Source organism: Corvus moneduloides, chromosome 1 (assembly GCF_009650955.1).
Source record: "Corvus moneduloides isolate bCorMon1 chromosome 1, bCorMon1.pri, whole genome shotgun sequence".
Lineage (NCBI taxonomy): Eukaryota > Metazoa > Chordata > Aves > Passeriformes > Corvidae > Corvus > Corvus moneduloides.
In genome coordinates, this window is record NC_045476.1 from 122,970,135 (window position 1) to 122,982,291 (window position 12,157).

Sequence of the window (12,157 nt, forward strand, 5' to 3'; positions counted from 1 at the left end):
AGACCCACCCAAATAATCATTGGAAACTGATCATTGTGTCATGCCAAAGGTATTGGCGCTGACTATGTGCAGTAAATTTCAGGTGTTATTCACTGTAGAAAGTTTTAAAAGATCCTCAGTGTCTGGCCAGGACCAATATAAAATGACTATATTCATTCTGGAAAAAGAAAAAAGAGAGAAAAAATGCTTTTCTATACTGTTAGAGTCAAAGAAATAGCTATGTTTAAGACTTTTATAATTTTCCTTGTATGATTCCACAGATGGATATTTTCTGCATGAAGGCTGTCTCACTGGGAGACTTGGAGAAAGTTCTGATTAGCCACGATGGAGCTGGTCCAGGTAGGATTTAACCTCCTAGAGACCAGTCTGTTTTCAAGTCCTTTTTAAACCACATGCATTTTGTTTATATTGCATCCTTCATAGAAAATGTGACAGAAGGTCTTGCAGTGATAAAAAGTCTTCCTGCAGGTTGATCCCTGTGATGAGATGATGAAAAACTGTGGTAATGGGCAGGAAAAAGGGCATGAGTTTAATGTCATATATTGTCATTCCACTCTTTGTTTTCAAGATTATTTATAAGAAAGCATGATTTATTTGCATGTAGAAAACATTCAGAAGTGTGGCTCACACTGGTAAGACAATCTTTCTTTAGACAAACAGTGAAAACTATCCAGGGTGGAATTAAAGATATTCAGGAGCTGATTTGCTACCTGACAAAATTTGAGTAGCTATAGCACAATGTCCTTGCTGCTTCGGGCAATTGTAGAAGATTTGATTATATATTTGATCTGTGCAAGTCAATGTAGAGCTGTTCCAGTGAGTGACATTGCATTCAGCTTGCAGGTTTTCAGAAAAAAAGAATTTGGTGATGAGATGAATTTTGGGTATAGGCCCTAGAAAAAATGTGCATCTCTGGAATGATGTAAATGAATAGAAAGCTAGCATTTAAAAGCACCAAAGATGTAAAAATTGCAAATATGTTTGCAGATTAATATCTAGGAAGAAGCTAAGTGAAGAGAAGGATTTTTAAGGCAGTTCAGGGCTCCACTGATAGCAGATTTGAAAAGCCCTTTTACCCTACTCTGTTCTGAAATGGCCCCAAGCAGCACCCATCTTGCAGACTGACTGTACTGTCTAAGGCTCTGAGCAGCCTTGTGACTATTAGAGAAGTAGCCAGAGCGGTGCAGTCTTGGAATGGTTGTTTCCTGTATCTGTAGTTCCATAGAGTTTGCTGCCCTCAGCAATATGGATGATTGTACACCTGAGAGCTTCACTTTGTAGTAACCCAAGACATAACACAAAAGGCACTGTGGTGGAGGCCACCTTCCCTCTATTCCCCACAGCACCATACCATGTTCTCTTCCCTCATCTCTCCTTTAGTAAGAAGTGTGGATCAGCAGGATCAGCATTACAAACCTGTAACCCAATTCAGCTATCTCAAGGTGGAGACACTGGAGTTCAAATCTGTGGGTTTAAAGAACTGCCTAAACAGGACAATGGATTAAATTCTATCTGTAACAAAATATATGCCTTGGTAATTCAGAAGGCTGTTCATTGTACTCAGCACAGACAGATCTCACAGACCTCTTTTGGACTGTAGCTCTACATGAACCTAGCCTGAGGTGACTGAGGGGTTAAGAGCTGGAAAAGGATGGTGAATCAGGAGAGACTCAGCCTTTTGAGGGTTGAGACGGAGGAGGGAAGGTGAATGAGGAAGGTAAAGGATTTTGTCCTAGAGAACAGGGTTTGCTCCACGGACTACCTGGGGATGCCCTTCCTATGTGACAGAAACTGCTGCCTTCTAGGGACTTCCAGACTCAGATGCAGCCAAGGCGGCAAAGCATGAGAGTAAATAGGATGATTGTTTGCTTCTGACCAAAACATCCCCCATGCTGTTTTGCTGCAATGTGCTGATAAGTAACAGTATGAGCTGGCAAAACCTCGTAAGCAACATGGCAAACTGTGAGTGGTGCAGGCACAGTGAGAACAGGATGTTTGAGAAGGGCGTCGCAGGACAACCCGACCAATCACTAGGATGGTCATTGGAAGAGATCTAAAATATCGGTATTGGTGTGCCAGTGGTTACTGCAGTTAGGGAGGAGATAAATTCAGTAGCCCAGCAGATGTGAGATGCACAGCCCCATGCCTGCTGCTCTCATAGTAGCAAGGCTGAGTGTGTGCTCCCAGTAGACATGCACACAAACACATTTATACATATGTGTGTGCACATGGCTGGCCATGCAGATCAACACAGACAGGAACTCAGCATGTACACAAGCAGTACAAGTGGCCCTGTTACCCTCTCCAGCTGATCAGAACAACAGTCCATCAGTGTCAAATATAAAATTACATTCATACTTTTACAGTATGGATGTAGAAGGCCTCCAGTAGCTGGCCTTTGGCAGTCAATCTGGTTGCTGGCCCTGGATCCTTGGATCCTCAGTTTTGCCAGTTACTGGCACCAAGACATGCAAAGCCCCTCCAATGCTGCAGCCCCACTCCATCTGCACATGAGAGCATAAGTTTTAAAGATTTTTTAATTAATATTTTTATATATGCAATAAGGCATTCACTCACAGAGGATCAAAATTTCCAGCTTTCACATAAATCTTGATTATTGGCATAAACAGATTTGTCCCAGCATCTTTGTGCCTGATTACAGGGAATCAAAAGATGTAGGCTGGGATGTGAATGGTGTTGACAGTTCAGAGATGTATGCATGTATTTTTCTCCAAGGGAAAAACTCACCCCTCTTAAAATTAAAACAAGCTAAGGCAGACAAGAATTACATCTCCTATAAAAGACAAAAAATAATAAAGCTCTCATTCTGTTAATATATCTTATTTATTTAGATGAGATCTGTCTTAATATGATCTCTGTTTCTGCTGGAAAAAGATAATCTGGGCCTTTTTTCTTAAAATTTATTTTTAAAAAAGTATAATTTCACATGATAAACTTTTGTCATTTTGTCACAAGTGTGGATAGTTTCTGGATAAGATTGTCATCAAACATAAAGGAGAGGATGCTCAAGAGGTTGTATTTCCTTGTAATAGGTATGTCATTCATGGAGAAAAAAAATTTGTTACCTGCCAGCAACATAATGAAAAAATTTTAGAGCAGATATGTGCACACAACCTAGATGTTTGAGCAATGCTCCAGGTTTTTCAACATACAAGTGCTGCAAAATTTTACAGTTGAAGACAAGGAAAAAAATTCCTGTATTGGCATGGGAGGGAATCATAGCCAAATGAAGAGAAGCCCCAAGCCAAACATTGTGTAAAAGGAAAGGTGCATTGATCTTTTTTTTTAATCTAAATTTTACAGTGACCATGTGAAATTAAATAAGCTTTCTGTTCTCAATCTTTTAAGAAGTGTTGTGTATAAAGATCTGAAATGACGTAGTTGCCATCACGAAAATATGGTGGGATGACTTGCACAGCTGAAGTGCTGCCATGGATGACTATAAACTCTTCATCCGGGAGAGGGAAGGAAGGAGAGGAGGTGGGGTAGACCTGCTTTTAAAGGTGTTTCTTGATTGTCTAGAGCTTGATGATGGTGATGATAGAGTTGGGTGTTTACAGGTAAGAATCAGGGGGAAGGCCAGTAAGGCCGGTGTTGTCATGGAAGGGTGTAGGTCTGTTACAGACCAGCCAGCCAGGAAGAAGAGGCAGATGAAGTGAGCAGCTGGAAGAAGTCACCAACCGTTGGTCTCATGAGGGACTGCAAATACAATACAGCAGAGAAGGAGTTTAGGAGGTTCCTGGAGCTGGTGGAAGAGAACCTGACACAGCTGGTGAGGTAGCCAAGTAGGGAAGATACCCACTGGATGAAGGAAAGGCTGAGCCACTTAATGCGTTCTTCCCCTCAGTCTTTAACAGTAATACCAGACCCCTGAGCAAGAAGAAAGGGGTGGGAAGCAGAAGGAATTCCCCACAATCCAAGGGGAAATAGTCAGCAACCTGCTGCAGCACTTAGACATATCCGAGTAAATCTATTGGGCTGGATGTGATCCACACAAGGGTACAGAGGGAGATGCACCTGGGTCTCAACAGCCCCATGCAGTGCTACAGACTCGGGGATGAGTGGCTGGAAAACTGCCTGGTGGAAAAGGATCTGGGAGCTCTGGTCAACAACTGGCTGAACACAAGCCAACCTGTGCCCAGGTGGCCAAGAAGGCCAATGGCATCCTGGCTTGGATCAGCAATAGTGTGGCCAACAGGACCAAGGCAGTGATTGTCCCCCTGTACGTGGCACTGGTGAGGCTGCACCTCGAATCCTGGCTCCAGTTTCTCATCAGAATTTGGTTTCTTACTTTTTAGAAACTGCTAGTGATCTTTTGTTTCTTAGGATGGAATGAGGAGAAGGTCTCAAAAGTTAATCAAGTTATTTATTGCAGCAAGAGTTGAAATACAGTGGAGTTTAGACTTCATGCATAAGAGATTTATTCATAGGGTTTAGTTACATACAAGAAATGAAATGTGTTATGGATCCTTGCGTTTAAACAAATACAACATCAACATGGAGTCAATAGAACAGAAGCTGATAGCGAGCACATATTTATTTTTAAATAAGTGAGGTTGTTGAAGATTGGGAAATAATATGTGAACAAGGGAGTTTAACTGAAGGAGTATGAATGTATGTTTGCAGTGAAATGAAATTGCAGAAAAACTCCTTAAATTCATCAGTATAAAAGAAAAGTAAAGTAAGAACAGAAGTTCAGTTTGTTGCTGCAGCCTGCAAAAGTTTTAGAAACTTCCAGAACTGCAGGTTTTATACATAATTTTAAGTACAGTGAATATAACTAACCACTGCAGGTTATATAATTCCCTTACATTTACACCTGAGTCTCTGAACCAGTAAATAATTAGTATTTCATATAATGTACTGGAGTACACTATAATATACTACAGTACTTCATACAGCTACCATGAAATTTTCCTGGAGCAAATTGAACCAAAATCTTTTTATATGAGTAAGGCCAACTGTGATGAAGGTATAAAAGAAAATTTGGTCTTGGAAGTAGTTTCAAGGTTATTTGATAAAAGAACTATAAAAAATACTATTGGAGACAAAAGGTAATGATCAGATGATATATAATATACTAATAATTTTTATTATCTCATTATTTTTGTTTTTGTAATGAATGATGGTTAGATGAATATCAAGATGATGGGAAGACTGAGAGGGAGTTAACTGCCAATAGTCAGTACTTTGTTAAAGAAAATTTGTCATAACACTAAAGTATATGTTATATAATGCCTAGTTATTTCCGAAGAACCCTTCCAGGTAAGACTGTAGCTTAAGAAAAAGTGATAATAAAGCTAGCTCACAACTACATTTCTTGTTCATCTTTTAGAGGATGGCAGTTCAATGAAGGCATTCCTTAAAGGTAAGAGCTGTTTTCCAACCATTGTTTTCTACACCACAGTTTTTGCTGTTTGAATTTAAATCAGTATAGTGAGAAATATGTGAGCAAGTGACCTCATTTGTATATGTGTTGTCTTGTATATCAGCTGCAAGAGAAAATGACAAGTTGGCTGGCAACAGTCTACAGAAAGGACTAGACAGACCTTTATAAGCAGTTGAGAAAAACATCAACCATTTCTGGTTTTCTTCCTATTTCTACTACTCTGTCCTAAAATCAACCAGGAATTCCTCTGAGAAGAGATTCAAGTGTTGTTTTATTTACCCCAATGTCATTGTCATTTAATACTTGGGGACAGGTCCACTAGCAAACATCAGCAAGTTGAAAAATGTGTTGTGAAGTGTCAGTGGAAAAATTTTCAGGTCAAAATTCCAAAGTAGCCTTTGAAATAACTCTTGCCAGAAATAATGCAAGCTTAAATTCCAAATCCTCCAGTGAAGCTAAATGTAGTATATGCATTCAGTTGGCTAAATCTGCTTGAATTAATAAAAAGATATTAATAAAAGGCTCCCCACTCAGCTTTCTGTTTTCATACCTACAAAGACAGTCTCATCCCTGTGATGCACTAGTTCCTCCCAAGTGTTTAAAATTTGAGATACCATCTCCATGTTTCTTCCTAACCAGAAACGAGGAACAGACTGACACACACATTTTTTATGAACATTTAACTGTAAATGGCTATTCCGTGCAACTGTGTCTGGGAATTTTATGGGAAAAAACTAAACTGAAAAAAGTAGTGTTTACATTTGTCTCTTAAAACAGTGACTTGCTTACTGTAGGATGAGTCCTAGTCTCTCAATCTAATTCCAGTTTCTAATTCCAGAAAATGGAATAATTTGTATTCAATCAAACACCTTTATTATTCCACAAAATCATAACTTTGACAAGAAGAGACTGATGAACTGAGGTAAGTAAAGACTTTCTCACACAGAAAGTTGATTTTCATGAGTGACTTGAATTGGATTCTGCATTTTGCTAAGTGCACAATTCTGAGAGGCAACCATAATATCTGTTTCACCTTATGTCAGAAGTAGACTATATTTTACTACCATTTCAAAATTTTTCCCAGCAGAGCTTCATGCTTCATTATGTTATAGTAATCAGGCACAGATTCACAGGCTGCTCAGTGCCTGTGAGAGTCAAGGGTGATCAGACTCAATATATTGATTATGAGGAGGAAGGAGTGGCTTATTCTTAACCAGCTTTTGAACCATTTCACTGTCTAGATGTCTAGGAGGACCCAGAGGTTGTTGAGATCAGAGCGTCTGAAAAAAGAAGTTAGAAAAGAGAAGATTATTTTTAGGAAGTTATCTGTCAGTTAGCTATATGACGCCTTAGCTTGAGCTGCCCTTCATCCATCTTTGTTTTACCTGTGGGCTCATTCCGGTGGGGAACTGAGATAGGTTAGAGACAGGACTTTCATGCCTTATGTGAAAAAGAGGATGATCAGGACTGATTTTTCACAGTTTAATTTGTGCTATCATATTAGTGATCTCATAGACCTTGCATGACTGAGCTTTACAGGAGGGTAACAATCACAAGTGGTTTGGAAAGATATCCTGTAGTCAGCTCTGTGTCATTCTATCATGACACAGTACCAATGTCAGAGCTGGTAAGAGAACATTCCAGACATGCAGAGTCCTAGGAGAAAAAATAATTCCCTTAGATTCTCCCAGCACCTGTAGCAGTGAAGATTTACGTGGTAGAATAGTGATAAGCAATCCCCTTCAGAGTGGAGGTGAAAACTTTCCATGTAACGTATGTTTACTGAATAAGAGGCAAGTGGAAGTTCTGATGTTAGGGAGCCACTGTTTTAGGCACTCATGTGGTCATATTCTGTATGAGCTGCACTCTTCAAATGAGCTTCAGGGAAAGTCATAAAAAGCTGATTCGCACAATTCTGTGTTTGCTGATTTTCAGGATAAGATCAATGTGCTTAGGTCAGGTCTAAGGCACCGGTTGCAGAACAAAATATTTTATAAATCGCACTGAAGGTCAGAAACCTCATTCACTTTGGATGAGGCTAGCAGCCTGTTCAACCACCTAGCCAAAGAGGAAACTTGACTTGAAACTCATCATTGCTGGGTAGGTTACTTGAGGGCTCTTTGTCTTTTTTCAGCCAGGTTAGCATTATGCCAGCTTTAATGAAGCATAAATCCCATATCCCTGTGACTGCTGCTGCTGGTTATGAATTCTGCCAAAATGCAGTCTGCCCATACCAAGTTTTCTCAGTAACCTTTGTACATTTGTACATTACAGAGAGGCTCTGGCAAATCAGGCATAGGAATAGATTTGTATGCCTCTGATTCCTCCTTGTATGTTTGATGCAAGATAAATAGAGAAAGAGTGTTGCCCTGGTAGGGAAGGCAGATAGGTGCTCTCAGCTCTCAAATGAAGTTGATTTGAGGGATTTGAAGTTGATTTGAACAGGACTTTATGTCGCTCTCTATAAGTTTCCTACATGGTAGGGGTATTTTACTACTTTTTCCTTCTGTTTTCTCTATGTATTTTCCTTTTCTGCCTCAAAATAGATGAAGTATCTTAATAGCACATACCAAAGAATTTTCTCTCAAGGCAAGGAGAAAAGACACAATATGTTCCAATGATATCCTCACTGCAGTCAGCTAAAAGGATCTAATGTGATTCCTGTAGGGTGTCCTGAGGTTTTGTGGGTTTTTGTGGGTGGTAAATAAAGTATTAATTTATAAATAACAATAGCAGAGTTCAGTTAATAGATATTTCTGTGTTGGCTCTTCTTGTGTTGTGCAAGGTTTTTGCTATTAAGGCAGGTTTTTTTGGTATTAAGAAAGTTCATATGAAAAGGGAAAATATCCAGTAAATTCTGCTGTGACTAATTTTTTTTTTTAATTATTCCCTTCCTTGCAAGTACTTGATAATGGACTAAGAATAATAACAGAATTCCCAAATTTTAAATGGAATGGACCTGCTTCTATAAAGCAACAACTGTGTGTTTGCTTTGCCAGATGGAGGTGGAAATCCCTAAGAAAAAGAATTAAGCAGACTGACTGCTCTGCCTTAAGGAACACAAATTTCTACAGTCTTCAGGAAATAAGCAACCTACTCCTACATCTTGAAAAGTGTGAATGTCTTTCTAGGTCTTTCGACCAAAAAACACCAGAGTGAAAAAAAACCTGAAATAGTATACTGTAAAAACAGTTTTGGCAATCCTTTAAAAACACATAATTTACTCATATTTTAAAAAATCCAGAAAATAAGCCTTCCTTTTTCAGCTTTCTGAATTATATTATGAAATGTTGACTTCAGGTTTTGCCATATCCAGATTTCTATGTACAGAAGTCATTGCAGGTTTGATTTTCATAGTTTCACTGAAGGAACTCTCAGGTTCCAGACTAGTGGTTAAAAGAATTTCTGGCAAGAAATTGTTATGACTGATTCCATTTAATTTCTGAAAGTCAAGAAATGATCCCTAATTCTAACATATCTCTGTATAAATATCTGTAATGTGAATCAGATTCTTGGTTATATCATTATAGAAAAGAGAGAATTCTGAGACTTTTTCCCCCAGAATTCTGTATTTTCCCCTACAATTCATTTCAGTGATTCCCACATTGATGTCCCAAAGTAAATGGCTATAACTTTACACATAAGCTATGAAAGTACAGTAACACACTAATACACTAATCACTCTGAAAGGAAGTTAACACAGTTCAGTAATATCAGGGGAAAAGTCTCTGTTTTAATGTGGCCACACATACAAAATGCAGAAAATGACCTACTGAAGTCCAGCTATCTCATTTCCACAGCTTCACTCCTGAAGAGATGTAGAAATCACTGAACACAATAAAAACTTAGCATCAGTCTTCTGTCTCGTGTATCCATACTCACCAAGTAGATGCCTAAGTGAATAGAATATTAGACAAAGAATTTTCTGATTCTTCTGGCATGAGCAGGTTAAATGAATTTGTTGAACTGAGAGAAAATGCAGTCAGTCTGTTAGCTCACTTACCAAACTGTAGAAGCATTAAAAGTAAGCGTGGGAGAATAAAGAATCACAGGCACTAAGAGACCTTAAAGCTGTAACCAGTGATTTATTCCCTGGAAAACTCCCAACTGGTGTCTTGGCCTTCCTATTGAAATAATAATTAAACACACAATAATGGATATTAATTAAAATAAATCACCTTGCCTGAAATATGTTCTCTGAACATGCTGCCTCTCTGAGGAGGGAACAGGCAGTTATGCATTAGTGCTTTGTCTTAACTTAGGGCTTGCTCTCTCCTGGAGCAGAGGGATATTACAAAGAGAAAAAAAAAAGTTCCACTACAGAACTGCAAAATTATCTTAATTTCCACTCTGTTGTGTTCCTGGGGCAGCCTTCAAAATGGGGCATGGTTAGACAGGGTAAGAGATTCAGGGCTATGTTGGGAGTCTTTGTAAAAATTTGAAGCTCCTCATAAACCCTTGGAGTGCTCAGGAACAGCAAAAGCTCAAACAATGCTTGACTTCACCAAGTGTGACACCCTGAAGAGTACCACATGCCAACCTGGCACAAGGAGATAAAATTCAAAGCTGGCATATATATCAAACAGCAAAAGTTCCTCATTAGGCAAAGTGTGGATCTTCTACATGCTACATCTGACTCATTGCTGGAAATGATCTTAAAAAAAGAGTTCAGATGGAAGGATCCTTTCAGCTAGTGTGTTACTCAGAAGCCTAGCTGCGAGAGGAGTATTTGCCTGCTGTTTTCTAGCTGAGCCCAGAAGAGTCAGCGAACAGTCAGATGTAATGCAGAAACACGTTCTATAAAAAAGGGAAAAACAGGATTAGCTAAAAAACCAATATAAAAAAGAGGAAAATTATAAATCAAGGAAGCCAGATCAGGTTTTCATCTAGTTTCCATCTTTAGGCAGGCAGAGGAAAACAAAAGGTAGGAAAAAAGCACACAGTTCTGTAAGAAAAAGTCACATCCTATTTATTTCTGAATTAAATGATTCTAAAATTAATTTTATCAACATATCATATTGCAGGCTTACACACAATCACGAAATTGTTCTCTTTTATATCAATCCCATTAGCAAATGATTGTATTTCCATAGTATTAGCCACTGTCTAAACAAAAGCTTTTAATTTGCTTCCACTGTTAAATTCCTTTTGCCATGCAGGATCAATTGTCTTTTCAACAAATCATTCCTTTGAATTCAGGGGATGATTTACCTTCAAGCACTTAAGTAGCTTCCTAACCTATGTTGTCCATCTAAGATACTGTATTTTTCCCACACTTGGAACAGCTTCCCTGTTGCACACTGGACTTCGAACGCTGTTATGAATATGGATGACTTACCAAAAAACAACCTCTAAAATGCCCAAGACATGAGCTGAGGGCAGTGCAAACATCCTTCAAAATTTCCTGAATTTTGTATTCAGCCCTAATGAGTGATCTGATCTGACAAATGAGCAGACTGGACATGACAAATTAAGTCAGAAAAATCTGAGAAAAAAAAGGTTTTTGTTTAACTAGTTGTGTATTAACCAGCAGGTCTTACAAATGGATCACATACAAGTCTTTCAAAATGTTAATTTTCTTTTCATGTTACATAAGAAAATGTTAAGATCTGAAACTTATTAAAATAATTACTGTAATTAAAGTAACTATTTTATTACAAAGAAAGCAAAAACCATGCCTAGGCAAAGTGTCTTTTTTCTGCTTCCTTGGTGTTAACTGTTTTCAGACCCACTTCAACAGTTGTCTTGTGTTTATCAAGCCTGAGTTATACTTATCTTCAAGAGATTTTAAAATTATTAATTATTTATATTAAATGGGATGTAAACTCATGGTAATATATAATTCTTTGTTGTGATAGTAACAAAGTCATCCATTGCTCTCTACCATTGATACTAAAACTGTTTAATTGATGCACTGATGCTAAAAATGTATTTTTCCTGTTTTAGCACAACAGTGGAGAATGCAGGTTAAAACAGATGGAGATTCCCCAGGGCCAAAGGAGTGTAAAAGAACCCTTGTGATTCACGGCTCAAAGGGCAAAAGTGATGAGCTTCTGCTTTCTCCACAAGCCCCGGGATATGTGTGCTTTCTCCCCAGAGCAACTGATGAATTAATTGTAAGTCAGAAATATACAGTACCACACAGAACTTATCATGACAATGCCCTCTAGGATATATATATAGAGAGAGAGATAGATATAGATATATGCATATATATGTGTGTGTGTTTGTGTGTACACATAACTAGCATTATATATAGACAGTTGATTTGTCTGGTAAAAAATGATGTGATAATTTACAAAGACAGAATGATGTAAGTATAGATCTTGGGTCATCTCCTACTGCTAGTCCTGTTCTACTGTAGCCAGCTCCATGGACCCTTTTGTGTAATTTATTGCATTCACCAGCTCATCTTGCATTTTTTCTAATTCCCTAAAGATTCCTGAGTTGAAGCTCATACAAAAGGCAATATACAATTATTTGTGAATGCAGAAGATGAAGGATTGGGCAGCACTCCCAAGGGGCATAAGTGGGCTTTTCTTTCCTTCACTTCCATCTTTGTAAAGTAGTATCCACTCTCCCCAGGATAGTTCTGCCTCTCAGGCCAGCAGGCAGAGGATTTTTCTGGATAATCACAAATCACTGGAGAATGCATTCATGCATATCAAAGTGTGGTGAACTCACTCTGAAGCAACAGCTTATAGCAGGCCAGTAATAAAATCAACCCTAACACAGCCCTGACTGCCC

At 38.5% G+C, this 12,157-nt stretch overlaps 1 protein-coding gene across 1 annotated transcript in view; it reads left to right on the forward strand.

Moving 5' to 3' along the window:
* The window catches only part of RP1 (RP1 axonemal microtubule associated), a 158,519-nt gene that overhangs the window by 81,835 nt on the left and 64,527 nt on the right, over positions 1–12,157 (forward strand). The window contains 6 exon segments of the mRNA XM_032108179.1: positions 261–339; positions 1,381–1,466; positions 2,986–3,052; positions 5,146–5,202; positions 5,357–5,389; positions 11,357–11,526. Of these exon segments, the coding sequence (XP_031964070.1) occupies positions 261–339; positions 1,381–1,466; positions 2,986–3,052; positions 5,146–5,202; positions 5,357–5,389; positions 11,357–11,526 (492 nt within the window).